The sequence below is a fragment of the Orbicella franksi genome, chromosome 13 (genome assembly GCF_964199315.1).
Source record: "Orbicella franksi chromosome 13, jaOrbFran1.1, whole genome shotgun sequence".
NCBI classification, from domain to species: Eukaryota; Metazoa; Cnidaria; class Anthozoa; order Scleractinia; family Merulinidae; genus Orbicella; species Orbicella franksi.
Window position 1 is genome coordinate 1,374,363 of NC_138157.1, and position 14,199 is coordinate 1,388,561.

A 14,199-nucleotide genomic window follows, 5' to 3' on the forward strand; every position below is an offset into this window, starting at 1 on the left:
GTGGGAGAGGAGGTACTGGGGAGACTAATGTCACGAATTGTCACGAAGTAATCCCGACGAATTACGAATCGTTACGGACAAAGTCAACCATTTAACCTCAGCTGAGGGTGAGGGCTTTTCTTTCTACAAAACTTTTGAAGATGACTGCGGCGAGTGTTCCGTGAGTATTTTTCTTTCATTTAGCTTAATTTGTTGCAAAAAGCCCCTACCCAGGGGAACAGAAAATGGAATTACGAACTTTTCGATCTCAGGTTATCGTTCGCCCTTGTGACCTTTATATTAGCAAACTAATAAACGGCGTTTTTTTCTTACCTCTGCATCAGATCAAAAGCTTAACAATAAGGTATTTCTTCCGCTATTACTCTGGTGCTGAGGTAAGACGACACATGTCTCAAATTTGTTTACGACTAGCCTGCGACCAGGCTCCTGGCAAGGACGGAAAAAATTTCGGCGAGCGCGAAACAGAAGAATTCGGAGAGCAAAGCGATCGGGGCGGGCTCAGCAGGAGCCTGTTCGCAGGCTAGTTAACGACGTTTTTCCGTACCGCCTTTAATCAGTTTTCTGACCTATCAAATCCGACAACGACGGGTCACCATCAAATACAACTCTTTCATTGTCGACTGGTGTTCTTTATACCTTATGACAAATGTTTTATTGACCAAGCTTGTCTGGCTGAGATGTCTAAATATTGGCCATTTTTTGTTTTTTGGAGGAATTTTCTGTGAAGGTCTTTGAACATTGCCATAAAGGAACTCGGCCATTATCCAGCCATCTTGACCCCACGTGAACCCAGCCTGACTATGCTGATTATTATACATTGTAGTCACCATCTGTCTTCTCATTGGCTAAAAGCCTACAGCTAATTCTGGGAAACAGCGCAACCTTCAGATTATAATCCACAGATTATAATCCGTAGGTTATGCACGCAATGCATGATTTCTAAGAGCAATTGATGTCAAGTTCATGTAAGAACATGGCTTGTTGAAAATAAACTGTGTTCGGTGCGATAATGCGTTTGTCGTTATTTTCTTTAAAACAATGTATAAGAAATAAAAATCTTAAAATTTGTTGTCACTGACTTAAAAATCTTAAAATAGACATTTTGGCTAAAATACTATAACCTTCTGAATCAGTGATGAAATGAATGTTAACGGCGTCTAAATGTAAATGAGATGTTTATAAGAATGTGAGGAACTCGCTAGGGATTAATTTAGCATTTTGTAAATGTCTAGATTATGCGCGTGGTCATTAATTGAGGTCGGTTCGCGAATGGAATGCTACGCTTCCAAGAACAATCTACGCGACCACAAGGGGCATCGGTCTATGACCTTGACATTATTAAAATCAAATTCGTGGTTGTTTTTCATGGAGTGTTGCGCCAAAAGAGAGTTCTTGTCACATGTGAGGATGGCTCTTTTGTGTTCTTTTGTTCTGGATCTCAGTGCTCTGGATGTTTGACCAATGTAAAGTTTTTCACAGTTTTTACAATTGATTTTATACACGACACCAGTTGACAGGTCTTGATCGAATTTGTCCTTCGGTTTCTTCAGGATCGAACCAACCGTCTTGATGGGTTTATGAGCAGCATTTAAGTTGAATTGTCCCAAAGTTCTTGCAATTTTTCAGAGATTCCTTGAAAATATGGCAAAGTAACAAAGCCTCTGTGGCTTTGTGGCTGATTATTTTGGGGCTGATTTAATGCTTTAGGTGGTTTGGTTCTTTGGCAGCTTTTTAAGAATTGGTCCGTGTAACCATTGGTTTCGAGTGCGTCCACCACATGTTGTACTTCGGACTTTTTGTCTTCGTCAATTGACGGAATATTCTTTGCTCTGTCAAGAAGGGTTCTGGCCGCAAAGGGTGTTGAGAGTTGAAATGGAGATACTTGTCGGTATGGGTTGCTTTTCTGTAAACACTGGTTTTAATTGATCCAGCAGTATTTCTAGTTGTCTTCATGTCGAGGAATGGGATGGATCTATCACTCTCTTCTTCGACTGTGAATTTGATGTGCTGGTTGATCAAGTTAAGATGGAAGTGAAATTCAGTGAGATGCTCACGGGCGAGGCAAACATGGCTATCGTCAACATATCTGTACCACCACTTAGGGGGGTGTGGTGCAGTACTTAACGCTCTCTCTTCGACGTGTTCCATCACCAAATTTGCCAAGATGGCGCTTGAGATCCAGAACAAAAGAACACAAAAGAGCCGTCCTCACATGTGACAAGAACTCTCTTTTGGCGCAACACTGTATGAAAAACAACCACAAATTTGATTTTAATAATGTCAAGGTCATAGACCGCTGTCCCTTGTGGTCGCGTAGATTGTTCTTGGAAGCGTGGCATTCCATTCACGAACCGAACTCAATTAATGACCATGCGCATATTCCAGACATTTACAAAATGCTAAATTAATCCCTAGCGAGTTCCTCACATTCTTATAAACATCTCATTTACATTTAGACGCTGTTAACATTCATTTCATCACTGAAGAAGGTTATAGTATTTTAGCCGAAATGTCTATTTTAAGATTTTTAAGTCAGTGACAACAAGTTTTAAGATTTTTATTACTATGCGTGACTACAACTACAGTATTTAAATGTATAACAAAACAATTATGAGATTCAGTTTTTGTGATATCCGAAATAATCAAGGTCTCAGTTAGTGTTATCAGTCTTAGCCTTCGGCTTCGGCTTCATCTGATAACACTTACCTCAACCTTGATTATTCCGGATATCACAAAAACCTCATCCAATAAATTGTTTATTATTTATTATACGACTAAGTTAGTTCAGAGGGCCAATAACTAAAATCAACCAATTGGATTGCTCCATTGCCAGTCCAATATTTTCTAAGAGTTGGGCCAGGAACTGTCCTAAATGATCCTACAAGATCTCTCTTAATTTTGAAGACTCAGTTGTGTAACAAATCTCTTATTAACCAAGCCTGCTCAGGACTGTACTGGGAGAATAACGGTCCTCAACCTTTTCTGTATGGACTGAGCACAGCAAGGTACTTACTGTCAAGACCTTGGACCAATTCTATTCTCCCAGTACAGCCCTTGCATTTGGTTAATAAGATATATATATATATAGTACGAAATCAGTGATATCGATACTAATCTAAGAAAATCAATTAGGAAGACTGCGGCTATTTTATCTTCTCGACCCTGAAAAGAGAACAATTTAAAAGAAAAGCTCCACCAATTCAGCCACAAAAATGCATATTTTACATATTCCACCATTCTCCCATCCCACCCCCAAACCAAGGAATTCACTGGTATTGGCATGGAGATGGGGGAGGGGAGGGACACTTGGTTACCATAATGAGGAGAATTTGTCATATACCATTGAGGCCCACTTAATCAACAAAATCCAAAAGATAGCCAATTTTTGCCTCTCAACTCTCCGAAAAAGCTATATAAAAAGTAGAGCTCTGCCAATTCAACCCAAGTACATTTGTTTAATATTCCAACCTTTTCTTTCTGGAAAATGCAGAAAAAGTTTCTTTTGTATCACAGAATCAGGCTTCATTCTTCAAGAAGAATTAATGACCATTAATATAACAACCATGAGAGTAAAATAAATGACCTATAATTATTGTGTTTTGGAAATCTTAGGTCATGTTTTCAACTTGGATCACATACACTGTCTGTTCCAGTCAGTCTTCATGCAACCAATAGAAAGCGTTTATGTGACCGTCTAAAAAAGGCCAAAGGTGTACCATCAGGAGCAATAGTTCTACTGCAAGGAGGGGAACAAAAGCAACAATACTGCTCTGATAGAGATATCCTTTTCCGGCAGGTAAATTTATCTTACACTGGACTATTAGACAACCCTGGCTAACTAGGATCTCTTTAAAAATTAGTGAGCCTGAATGGCTTATCCTTCAAGATTGTAAAAACGTTTATCAAAAAGTTGACCAGGTGTTTTTTCTTTTGATAAGCTGATATGTTTGTCTCGCTAAGTCCCACATATGCTGCAAGTATTTGCAAAGTAAATTATTTTGTTTTCATGGCTGTCATACAGTTTTGCTCTTTTTCAGGAGTCCTACTTTCACTGGACCTTCGGTGTTCTGGAACCTGACTGTTTTGGTGCTGTGGAAGTGGATACAGCACGTTCAATCTTGTTTTGTCCACGACTACCTGCATCATATGCCATCTGGATGGGAAAGTAGATGTTACAAATTATAATACCATTGATCATCTAACATTATAATTATGATTATATGATTGTTTAATATGAAATACCCACGTTTGTTGACCATAATAATTATTTATACTTCAAATCCTCTTTGAGTAGCTGGGAAGTTATCAATGGAGCAAAATCAGGGCATAGAAGTCTCAGACCAATATAGAGTTTAAAACAGAGACCTGAGTTTCCATGCATGTAAAAATTGATGACTCTACACATGGTTTGAAGTATTTGGTTTGACTCATTAAATTTTTGTGTTCAGTTGCTTCACTAACCAAGACTGTTTGTCTGAGACAAGCCTGGAAAATTTTCTGGTCTGTTTAATCTTTGGCCATTTCCTGGTGAGCTGTTACCAAATTAAAACAAGGTGGCTACTGAGTAATTTCACCAGCTCAAAGAGAGCTTATCCCCAGCTTAAAAAGGAACATTTTTTTCTCTTCTCTTTTGTGTCAGGATTCACAGCCTTGAGCATTTTAAGAAGAAGTATGAAGTTGATGAAGTCTTCTTTACTGAGGAGGTATGCGCAAACCCTTTTGCCACTTAAGAAAAGAAATTTTAAAGCTCCTGATCTTGGAATGATATAAAAACTGTTAGTTGTATGTCTTTTTTGAATAACATGAATTCTCACAAGCAACATTGTACTTGAAGTTATATCATGGTTGAGTGACTTGCTGCAAGTACAATGTATGTTGTGGTTTATAACAGTAGATAGATTACTCAGTTTTTTAATTAGCACGTATGGACTTTGTTACAAATCTGTTTCATAGAACAACAAAAGGTTGGCCCGAAATCTCTGTCTATGTGCTGGTTTAAACGTATGATAATCAAAGTGCGTTATGTGCAAAGTCATGAATGTAAATGGTGAATGAAATTGTCCTTGGTCTGCATACATGTTCTTTAAATATGTGTAGTACTGTAGTTGTTCACCAACGTACCAAACAAATATTTGGATAAGTATCCATGACAATTAAAATGAACATCTCTTTACGGCATACAAGGCCATGGAACTTGATTCCATCAGTGAGGTAACCTGCCTAGCCATTGCCAAAAATTAGCCTAGTATGATTTTTTATGCGATCTTACCAGCCCTGCCATTTTGGAGTGAACATTCTCAAGGCCACCTTATGCATCAGTCAATCCCAACAGTGCCCATCCTAGCCCCTCCAGGCAATAGCTGGGCTATTAATCTTGAGTATATTATATTATATATACCTTTATTTTATTTAAGCCAGGGTAACCCAGTCAGAAGCAAGCTTTCTCTGACTGGAGTATGTATGCACCATGAAGACATATGTACAACAATATAGTACACTGTGAATGGTAGTTTGTTAAATAAATGTTACCACTGTCATTATTAGATAGCTGAAGTGCTGCAAAAGAAGTCACCGTCCATCTTATTGACACTGGTAATTCCTGTTCTTGATCTTTTAAATAAATGCAGTTTAATTCTTCAGTTTCTTGTTATTTGTCAAGGAAAAGAGCTCCAAACCCATATGATTTGTAATCAACATATTAGCAAAACTCCATACTGCCCTCTGGCATCTCTTGTTTTGGAATTTTTGTTTAATCTTAAACGGAAGTATTGCTTTGTGTCGAAGAACTCCTAGCTGTGCATTGAAGTCACTAGTCAAACATGTACATGTGAATTATACATTTTTTGTGTATAAAGATATGCTCCCTTACCAAAAAAAAATTTCATGCATACATGTATACATACAGACTTACAAACATAATTTGTTAGTTAACATCAGTCAAATAGGTGGCAACTATATAGCTGATGTGTCAATATTGGTTGGTATAGTGTGATTGTACAGGTGAAAGTAGCTCTGAAAAGAACTGTTGTTGGTGACTGACACTTTGACAACCTGAGCGAAAGTCATCTTCAGAATTGATAGTACATGGATAATGTTTGGAAAGTCAAAGGGCATTTCTTTCTTTGAGTTTGTTGTTACACTGCTTCCATGAAACTGCCTACATCACTGACAGAGTCATGAATTTGTTATAGTGGAGCTCCGATACCCTGAAGGGCTGCCAAGCAGAACCTCATAACTATTGCCTGAACAGAACCATGTGCATGCACAGATATAGAAAACCATGCAACTCTTTTTTTCATGGTTAACATGGTTAGCGGCATGGATTGTAGGCCGGTGCGCCCTACGATAAAAAAACTACAACAAGGACAACATCATGTAACATGGCGGCTGTACTCCAGCTAATAGGCTAATAGGCATGCAGCCATGGTTTACAGCATACATGTTTGATATTGGACATCCATGTTAGGATCAATTGACACCTGTCAAAACAAGGCATCCAATGACCAGTATCACATGATCTCCAGCGGGCTCAGGTTGAGAGCTCATCGAGGTCTTGTGGGTTTTTTTTTGGAGTTGACCACTGACCAGAAACTGGTTTTCGATTGGATTGCAGGCTCAAGCTAGGATAATTTATTGTAATAGGAGCTAAGCTTTTAAGCCTGACTAAATCTATATATTTTTGTAGCAGAGCTATGCTTCATCATTCTGTTTAAGTTGTTCATTTGTTTGTAGTTTGTTTGCCATAATTACATATGTTATTTGCCTTTGCAGCATGGTCTTAACACTGATTCTGGGCACTATTGCAGAGAAGCAGCATTTGATGGCATAAGCAAGTAGGTTTCATTATTTTGTTGATGTGTAATTTTAGTAACAGGACAGAGTAGAGTCAAGTTTACTGTCCAGTGATTAACAATTTGGATAACCACGAAGCAGGAGTCTCTTTTATTTAGTTGGAAGTTTGACTCCAGACTAAATTGGACAAAGTAAAGTCCTGTCACCAATACTTGTATTAAAGAAAATCACAGGAAACAAAATTTTGAAGGGTTCAACTATTTGGCAAGTAAAATTCATTGAATTGTCTTCAAGATCCACCAGAGAGGGAACCCATTCCAGGCCAACTGTCCTACAACAGAGAATATACAAATGATGTTTACTGTCCAATAACACATGCTTTCTCAAAACGCTTAATTTGTGACACACCCCCTAGTGTGGTTCATGTCTTTTCACAGTCCAGTCAGGTTTCTCCTCGGTCATATCGAGTTCAGCGTCGTCTCAAAGGTCAGTTGTGGTTTCTCCTCGCTAGTTTTACCCTCCCTACCCTCCCTGGGTTTAATTTCATAGCCTGTAGTTTTCAATAAATTGTTCTTTTGCCCCAAACCCGTTGCATATCTGTTGTGTCTACTAATTTTGTAAAACATGTTTTCAACCTAGTTGCATTGTATATAAAGCCTGAATTTCCAACAATATACAAACCCTGTTGGATTATGTCCTAAATCTATTTTGTGTCACTGTAGGTTCAGTGTGGACAATAAGATTTTGCATCCTGAGATAGCTGAATGGTAATTGATCACTTCTTGTTAGTTTGACTTTCTTTTTCTGATTTATTCAAGGCTTCTTGGTGTACTAGACACAAAAATAAAATAAACAAAATATGAGAAAAAACTACTGCACCAAATGCAAAGGTTTGCAAACCTTGGTAAAGCCATGAGCTACCATCAATGTGTCTAGTGCACAAAGTAGCAACCCCTTGTGTGAGTTCTAGTGAATTCAGAATGATTTGTCATCCCAGTTTCTCTCTCAAGAGAGTAGAGAGAGTCAGCTTTATCAGATTTAATTAGCTCTAACTTTCTTTCATGATAAAACTATGTTATTCTGACATGTTCTGGATAACGTTTGTATTTTATGTTTTCTGGTTGTAGCCGTGTGTTTAAGACCCCTCAGGAGCTTGAGGTGATGCGCTTTGCAAACAGGGTCAGCAGTGAAGCCCACAAAGAGGTGATATTTTTTTACCAAGTCACCTGCCAGCTGCTAGTGTTTAGTTTATAGATTTTTTCCTGTGATTCTGTAGCTACATTCAGCTTTAATAAATTAGTCCAAAATTAATACAAACACACTTTAAGTCCACTGGCAACTTTTTCTGTTCTCAAATCTCATTTTGTAATTTCAGGTAATGAAACGTATTAGACCTGGAATGACTGAGTTTGAATTAGAAAGGTAAAATATACTTTAATTTTCTTGAAAGTCACCACATTTCAAGAAGGAAAGTTGCAGAAAACCAAATAATTAATATGTAATAGCTAGGACTTTAACGGGTGATTCCAGAAAATATCCATACCATACCACAGGCGGCATGAACATTTGAACCTCCCCCATCTGCCTTGGCAAATACCAAAATGCTCTACCTCCCATGCCCTCTGAATTCCAAATTTGTTAACCCCCTCCCTTCCAGATTTCCGTTTTTTACTTGAACCCTCTGGAATTCCTTGTTTGTCTCCTTGCGACTTCCAACAAAAGACATTTTACACTTTTACATCTTCCCAGAAGTTTTTGCTAATAATTCTCAGCCAAACTACTATCTACAGGGCTCGAAATTGCGACCAAAATGATTGCATACATTTGTGACTAAATGTTCGGCAACTAAAACTCCCTCCTCTTCAGTCGCAATTTTGTAACTAGTTTTCAACTAAACTGTAGAAGAAATGAAACTTTTAATTGTTTTGTGCGCTAGTTACTATCAAATGGAAATAAGACTACGAGTGGGCAAATTGTGCCTAATTTACTTTCAATATTACAAAAGATATTCACTTGATCAGACGTGATTGCAGTGGTTTCTTTATGTGTATATATTGCTGGTGCGTAGTAACCAAACAAGCCAGGTTGTCTTTCATAGCAAATGATTAATCTGAAAAGAAATTCATCAACTTTAAGTTCTCTGGAACCTAAAGTGCAACCCAGATTTTATCAGCTTTCTTCTTTAAATGAACGCAAACACATGCACGATCGATCGATGCTTGTCTTTTACCTTGCTTTCCATGGTTATCAGCAGTGTTGTCAGTTTGTTTGTGCCAAAAAATGTCTGTCCCCTCTAAAATCTAGAAATTCCTTCCCACATGCCCTCGGAATTCCAATCATAAGTTCCCCCATGCCTTTGGATTTCCAGTTCAAAGAACTCCCCCTTGCCCACAGAATTCAAAAAAGCTGCCTGTGGTATAGGTATGGATATCTTCTGGAATCACCCAATATAGGTGTGTTTGGAATATTATTGTTTCCTGATTGGACTTGTGCCTAGTGACCTTTTAGTAAAAATTTCTCATTTTAAGCTGCAAAAAAAAAACTAGGAAAATATGTCATGTGTAAGAAACAGTTTTATTGAGAACCAAACCCAGGTTCTTCACAGCAATATTCAGCTAATGTGCAGTTCCGGAAAATATCCATACTCTCCTCACAGAAGGGATTGGAATTTCCTGAGGTGGGGGGGAGGGGGATGTAAGACTGAAACATTTAAAGAAATGCATGAAGCTTAACTGGAATTTCCAGAGGCATCATAAAAGCCCTTCCATGGGGGAGGTATGGATATTTTACAATAAGGAGAACTATATTGACATTTTGGGAATGAAAGGATTTATGTGAATTTTGGAGTCCTGGAAAAATCATTCAGGTCCTGGAAAAGTCCTGAGAATTTGTTTCTGAAAAAAGATACGAACCTTCCAAGGAAGGATCAACTTTGAGTTGTGTTATGTACTGATTATGTTATTAACTAGCATGAGGTCTGTATATATATCTTTATTTACCAAGTGGGAGGGCATTACTTGCAGTATATCAGCCCAAGGTCTTGGCAGTAGACTGTCAAGACTAAGGGCTAATATTCTCCCAGTATGGTCCCAAGCAAGCTTGGTTAATAAGAGATTTCTTACATAAGTAAAAATGTCTAGAAACAAAATGTCATGATCACAGACTGGAAAAAGGTGTAAATTCTGATTGGAAGCCTACTGAGCACATACTCACATCATTCTGATGTCAAACAAAACAGAGGGAAAAGAGAGTTGGAAAAAATAATATTAGGAATCTGTTAGGTTTAAAGCAAGTTCTGTCAGAGATGTAAGCCATAAAACAGCCAACAGATTTTCAAGAGTGATTGTGCAGGATCATTTGGGACAGTGCCAGTCCAATATTGGACCAGCAATGGAGCAATAATGTTTTTTTTAGTTATTGGCCTCCTGAACTAATGTAATCATGTCATAATGGGAAAATATTGATCAAGTTATTTTTTGTAAGTTCATGGACCAAGCCGTAGGTCATCTTTCCGAACAGTTTCTGAAAAATTTTGCAATTAATCTAGAGGATGAGTTCCTACATGTATATTCTTTATTTTACAGCTTATTCCTGCACTACTGTTACTCACAAGGTGGCTGTCGAAATGTGGCTTACGCCTGTATTGGAGCAAGGTATGAAGTTTTTTTAAGTGCATGTGGAATGGTAACTGGATTGCTGTGACCTCAACATCCTGCATGAACCAAAATTATGTTCTTCATGCACTAGAAATGGGACTTCAGACGTTTTGAAATTGGCTTTTCACTTGATCTTTCCTTACTCTCAACAAATCATGCAGATTCTTTCCATAAAAGATGCAATTGAAACTGGAAATATTGGAGTGTTTGTATGGCTTAATTGTATTTTAATACCTTCCTTTGACACCTTCAGATTCAGTAGTATAACAACTTTTTAGGTTATTGTGCTCTAGCATTTTCTGCAAAAACAGGCCTGTTTTCTTAGTTTTTTCCTTGTTAATGGCAATGTTAGTGAGCCTCAGCAAGGAGCAGGATATAAATTACTTTGATGTCTACTTTTTGATAGTGGCCACAATTGTGCTACCCTTCATTATGGCCATGCAGGAGCACCAAATGACAAGTTAATCTGTGATGGGGATATGTGGTGAGTACCCTTTGATCTAAATATAAAGCATCATAACATCCCTGTATTCGTTTGCACGCATTGCGAGCCTATGATTGCAACACAGACTCTCTTGACCACATGTCTTACTTTACAATTACTTTAAGTACGTTAAGATGATCTGCCACGTAATGTAAATAAATTTCATTGATAAATTTGCTTTCAACTCGGTTAAGTCAGGCTTGCAGATATTTCCTTATAACACAGCTATTTCAAAAGTGGAATTGTGTTGTTATCGGTTTAGCGTGATGTAATATCTCGAATTTTGATTGGTCCTTTTATAAATGATCTATCGCAGAACAGCTGTATAGGTGACCCCATTAGCAATTTGTAGATCACAGAAGATGTCAGAATGTGCTAAGAACATCAATGACACACTTGGCTAATGGCTAATGGTCACCTTTTTGTTCTTACTGCATTTTGATGTCATCTGTGATAAGTTACTGAAGAGACACATGACAACATGGAATCTAGTTGTTAATCACATGTCGTCCTCTATGATCTATTCTGTAGTTTGTTTGACATGGGTGGAGAATACTACTGCTATACGTCAGACATCACATGTTCATTTCCAGCCAATGGGAAGTTCACAGACGATCAGCGCATGATTTATGGAGCAGTGTACAAAGCAAGTCGTGCAGTAATGGCAGCTGTTAAGCCTGGTGAGTTCTTAGGAACTTCAGATTCCACTTATCTGGCTTGCTTAGACTGGTTTCCAAATCAACTGCAAAGTAAATCTTTGAGCCAATTTTGACAAAATTTCTATACAGCTTTTTACTCATTGTGAGTGGTTCTACTCGTGACTGTGTATGAAGAATACCTGTAAGAAGAGAAGTTTGAAAGAAATTATTTGTGGAAAGGTATAATGAGCCAGTAGAGGAATCATTATTTAATTTATTTGTCTCATTAGCATAAGATAAGGGTTTCATTTTCTGATTGAGTTACAAAATATATCAAGCCTAATATTGAAAGTGCTTGCAAGATTGATTGTCCCAAGGAATTTGAGCCCAATGTGTTTTTTTTGTGTGTGATGTGGGCTTAAAACTCAAAATAAGTGCCTTTCCAAAACCCAGGAATGTTGTAGTTTTAAAAAGCTAACATCTTCAATATTGCAGCCTAAGAGCTAACAGTTTTACCAATTACTAACTTTTACAAGCTCTTTAAATGTTTGGAGTCAACGATGCCTTCTCTGCACAAAGTCTTGTGCTAATGAGGGAAAATAGCTACTGATTGCCTGAACTGGTGTCAAGTGAATGAGGATCATGTATCTTACAGGTGTAAAATGGGCTGACATGCATCGACTGGCATACCGTGTTCAGCTGGAGTGTCTTAGAGACGCGGGGCTCTTACGGGGCGAAGTGGATGACATGATGAAGCTCCATCTTGGGGCCGTTTTCATGCCTCATGGTCTGGGACATCTCATGGGACTTGATGTTCATGACGTCGGTGGATACCCAGAGGTACTTTATTTATTTCCTTTTTTTACGCAGCGGTATGAAGAGTGCATTGTTCTTTACCTTGCCTCTTTTCTTGTCCGTTTTCGCCGTGTTATTTTTTATAAAGTTTTTCTCACAATGTTCTGTCCAATCCACCCAGGGTACTGAGCGGGTAGACGAACCAGGCCTCCGCTCGCTCAGAACTACCCGTGTGCTAGAAGAGAGTATGGTACTGACCATCGAACCAGGGATCTATTTTATTGATGCCGTAAGTAACCAGTATTCAGTGACACTTAAACCAGTTTTCTATAACCCTGCCTCCTTTTCGTTTTACAAAGAAACAGACAGTGTGATTGCACCGAATGATGTTATTGTTTTTCTGTTTATAGACCTTGAACCCTGCTTTGGAGAATCCTGAAACAGCCCGGTTCTTTAATCAAGAAATGCTGCAGCGATTCCGAAATTTTGGAGGGGTGAGTAGTTGCACTCATCTCTCTTCTTCGATGATTAATCCTATTAATACCCAAGACGAGTTCTCAGACGTCTGGGTAAGAGTGGTGTGATCTGCTGATGTGAAGAATTCTTTTTTTAGTCGACAAAGGTTTCCTCTGAATCATATTTGAAATCGTTCCTCCTGTCTTACTCAATAAAAATGTACCAACTAACACATCACTCTTCTCTTCAGGTTCGTATTGAAGATGATATCGTGGTGACGTCAGACGGTATGGAGCTGATGACGTGTGTGCCACGCACCGTGCATGAAATCGAGACTCTGATGGCTGAAGGAGCTGATCTCCCGCCCCAGTTCCCCACTTCCGTTTCCTCAGAAGGAGCAAATTAATTTGTAACCTTTCGGAGTGCGAGTGACTAGGAACTCGGCGTGTCTGTATTCATATCTAACATGTCGTGAAAATAGTAATCAGCCTGATTAATTCAGTCGAATGAAACTGATTGATTCATAGTTTGAAACCCGCTACCCCGGACGCGGAGACCAAAATTTATCTGATAACAGTTCGCATACATCGCTAATGTTCGTTTAGCATAATGAACACTCAAGAGATGTCAGCCGTAACCTACAAAAAGTGCCAGAAGCCGGCAACGTTTCAAAATTGTAGCACATAGATGAGTGGTCCAAAATAGGATTGCAGGCAGAATGAATCTATGCTACCTCGTGTATCACATTTGCCTAAGGAACAAATTAAATTAATCAGATTTAATATAGTGAATTAAAGATATTTTTGATAGTAGATTGTTCGTGGCTAGTCTTACGCAGCTCGTTTCGTCCCGGCCAAGGTACTCATCAGAGCCGGGGACGAAACGAACTGCGTAAGACTAGCCACGAACGATGTATTATCACAAGTAACTGTCAACTTTATAGTCAAAGATATTTTTATCGAGTAAATGCGATGCTACTATATAGGAAATGTATTTTCGAATAAATGCTTTTCATTAAAATGTATGTGATTGTAGCTGTAAAGATTTAATCCCACGTAACCTTGACTTTTTACGGGTTCATTGATTTCCCATGACCATAAAAACGTCTGAAATGTGAGAGAACTGGAAGTGAACGACTTCAGTTACGTATTTGGGTTGAACAGCGTACGTGTAAGCCTGAAAAATATCACTTTCTAAAGAACCAGTTGGGCAGCACGAAAGCAAGCCAGTGAAACACTTAGTTATTAAAATTTTATTAGAGAGTTGAAGAAAACCACGTCGCTAAACAAAAGGTTTAATGAGCAGAACAATAGCTGTGCACGTGCGTTATAATTCTTGGTACATTTCTTTGCGGTCCTCTGGAAAACAACTTGAAATG

General features: G+C 38.4%; 1 protein-coding gene across 1 annotated transcript; it reads left to right on the plus strand.

The window, feature by feature from the left end:
* The first annotated feature begins 58 nt into the window (after positions 1 to 58).
* Positions 59 to 13,817, plus strand: LOC145465529 (xaa-Pro dipeptidase-like). Its single transcript, XM_081449309.1, has 16 exons — positions 59 to 160; positions 3,613 to 3,796; positions 4,038 to 4,165; positions 4,640 to 4,703; positions 5,545 to 5,592; positions 6,772 to 6,833; positions 7,515 to 7,559; positions 7,920 to 7,995; positions 8,168 to 8,214; positions 10,377 to 10,445; positions 10,855 to 10,932; positions 11,464 to 11,612; positions 12,226 to 12,410; positions 12,547 to 12,654; positions 12,776 to 12,859; positions 13,072 to 13,817. The coding sequence occupies exons 1-16, from the start codon at positions 141 to 143 to the stop codon at positions 13,225 to 13,227; spliced, it is 1,503 nt and encodes a 500-aa protein (XP_081305435.1). The 5' UTR covers positions 59 to 140; the 3' UTR covers positions 13,228 to 13,817.
* Positions 13,818 to 14,199: the final 382 nt, after the last annotated feature.

Excerpts from the sequence above, each read along its gene's own strand:
- LOC145465529 (XM_081449309.1), top strand. The coding sequence starts at position 141 with ATGACTGCGGCGAGTGTTCC. Across the intron at positions 7,996-8,167 it reads GCAGTGAAGCCCACAAAGAG|GTAATGAAACGTATTAGACC; the intron begins GTGATATTTTTT and ends TTGTAATTTCAG. Across the intron at positions 12,655-12,775 it reads GGATCTATTTTATTGATGCC|ACCTTGAACCCTGCTTTGGA; the intron begins GTAAGTAACCAG and ends TTCTGTTTATAG.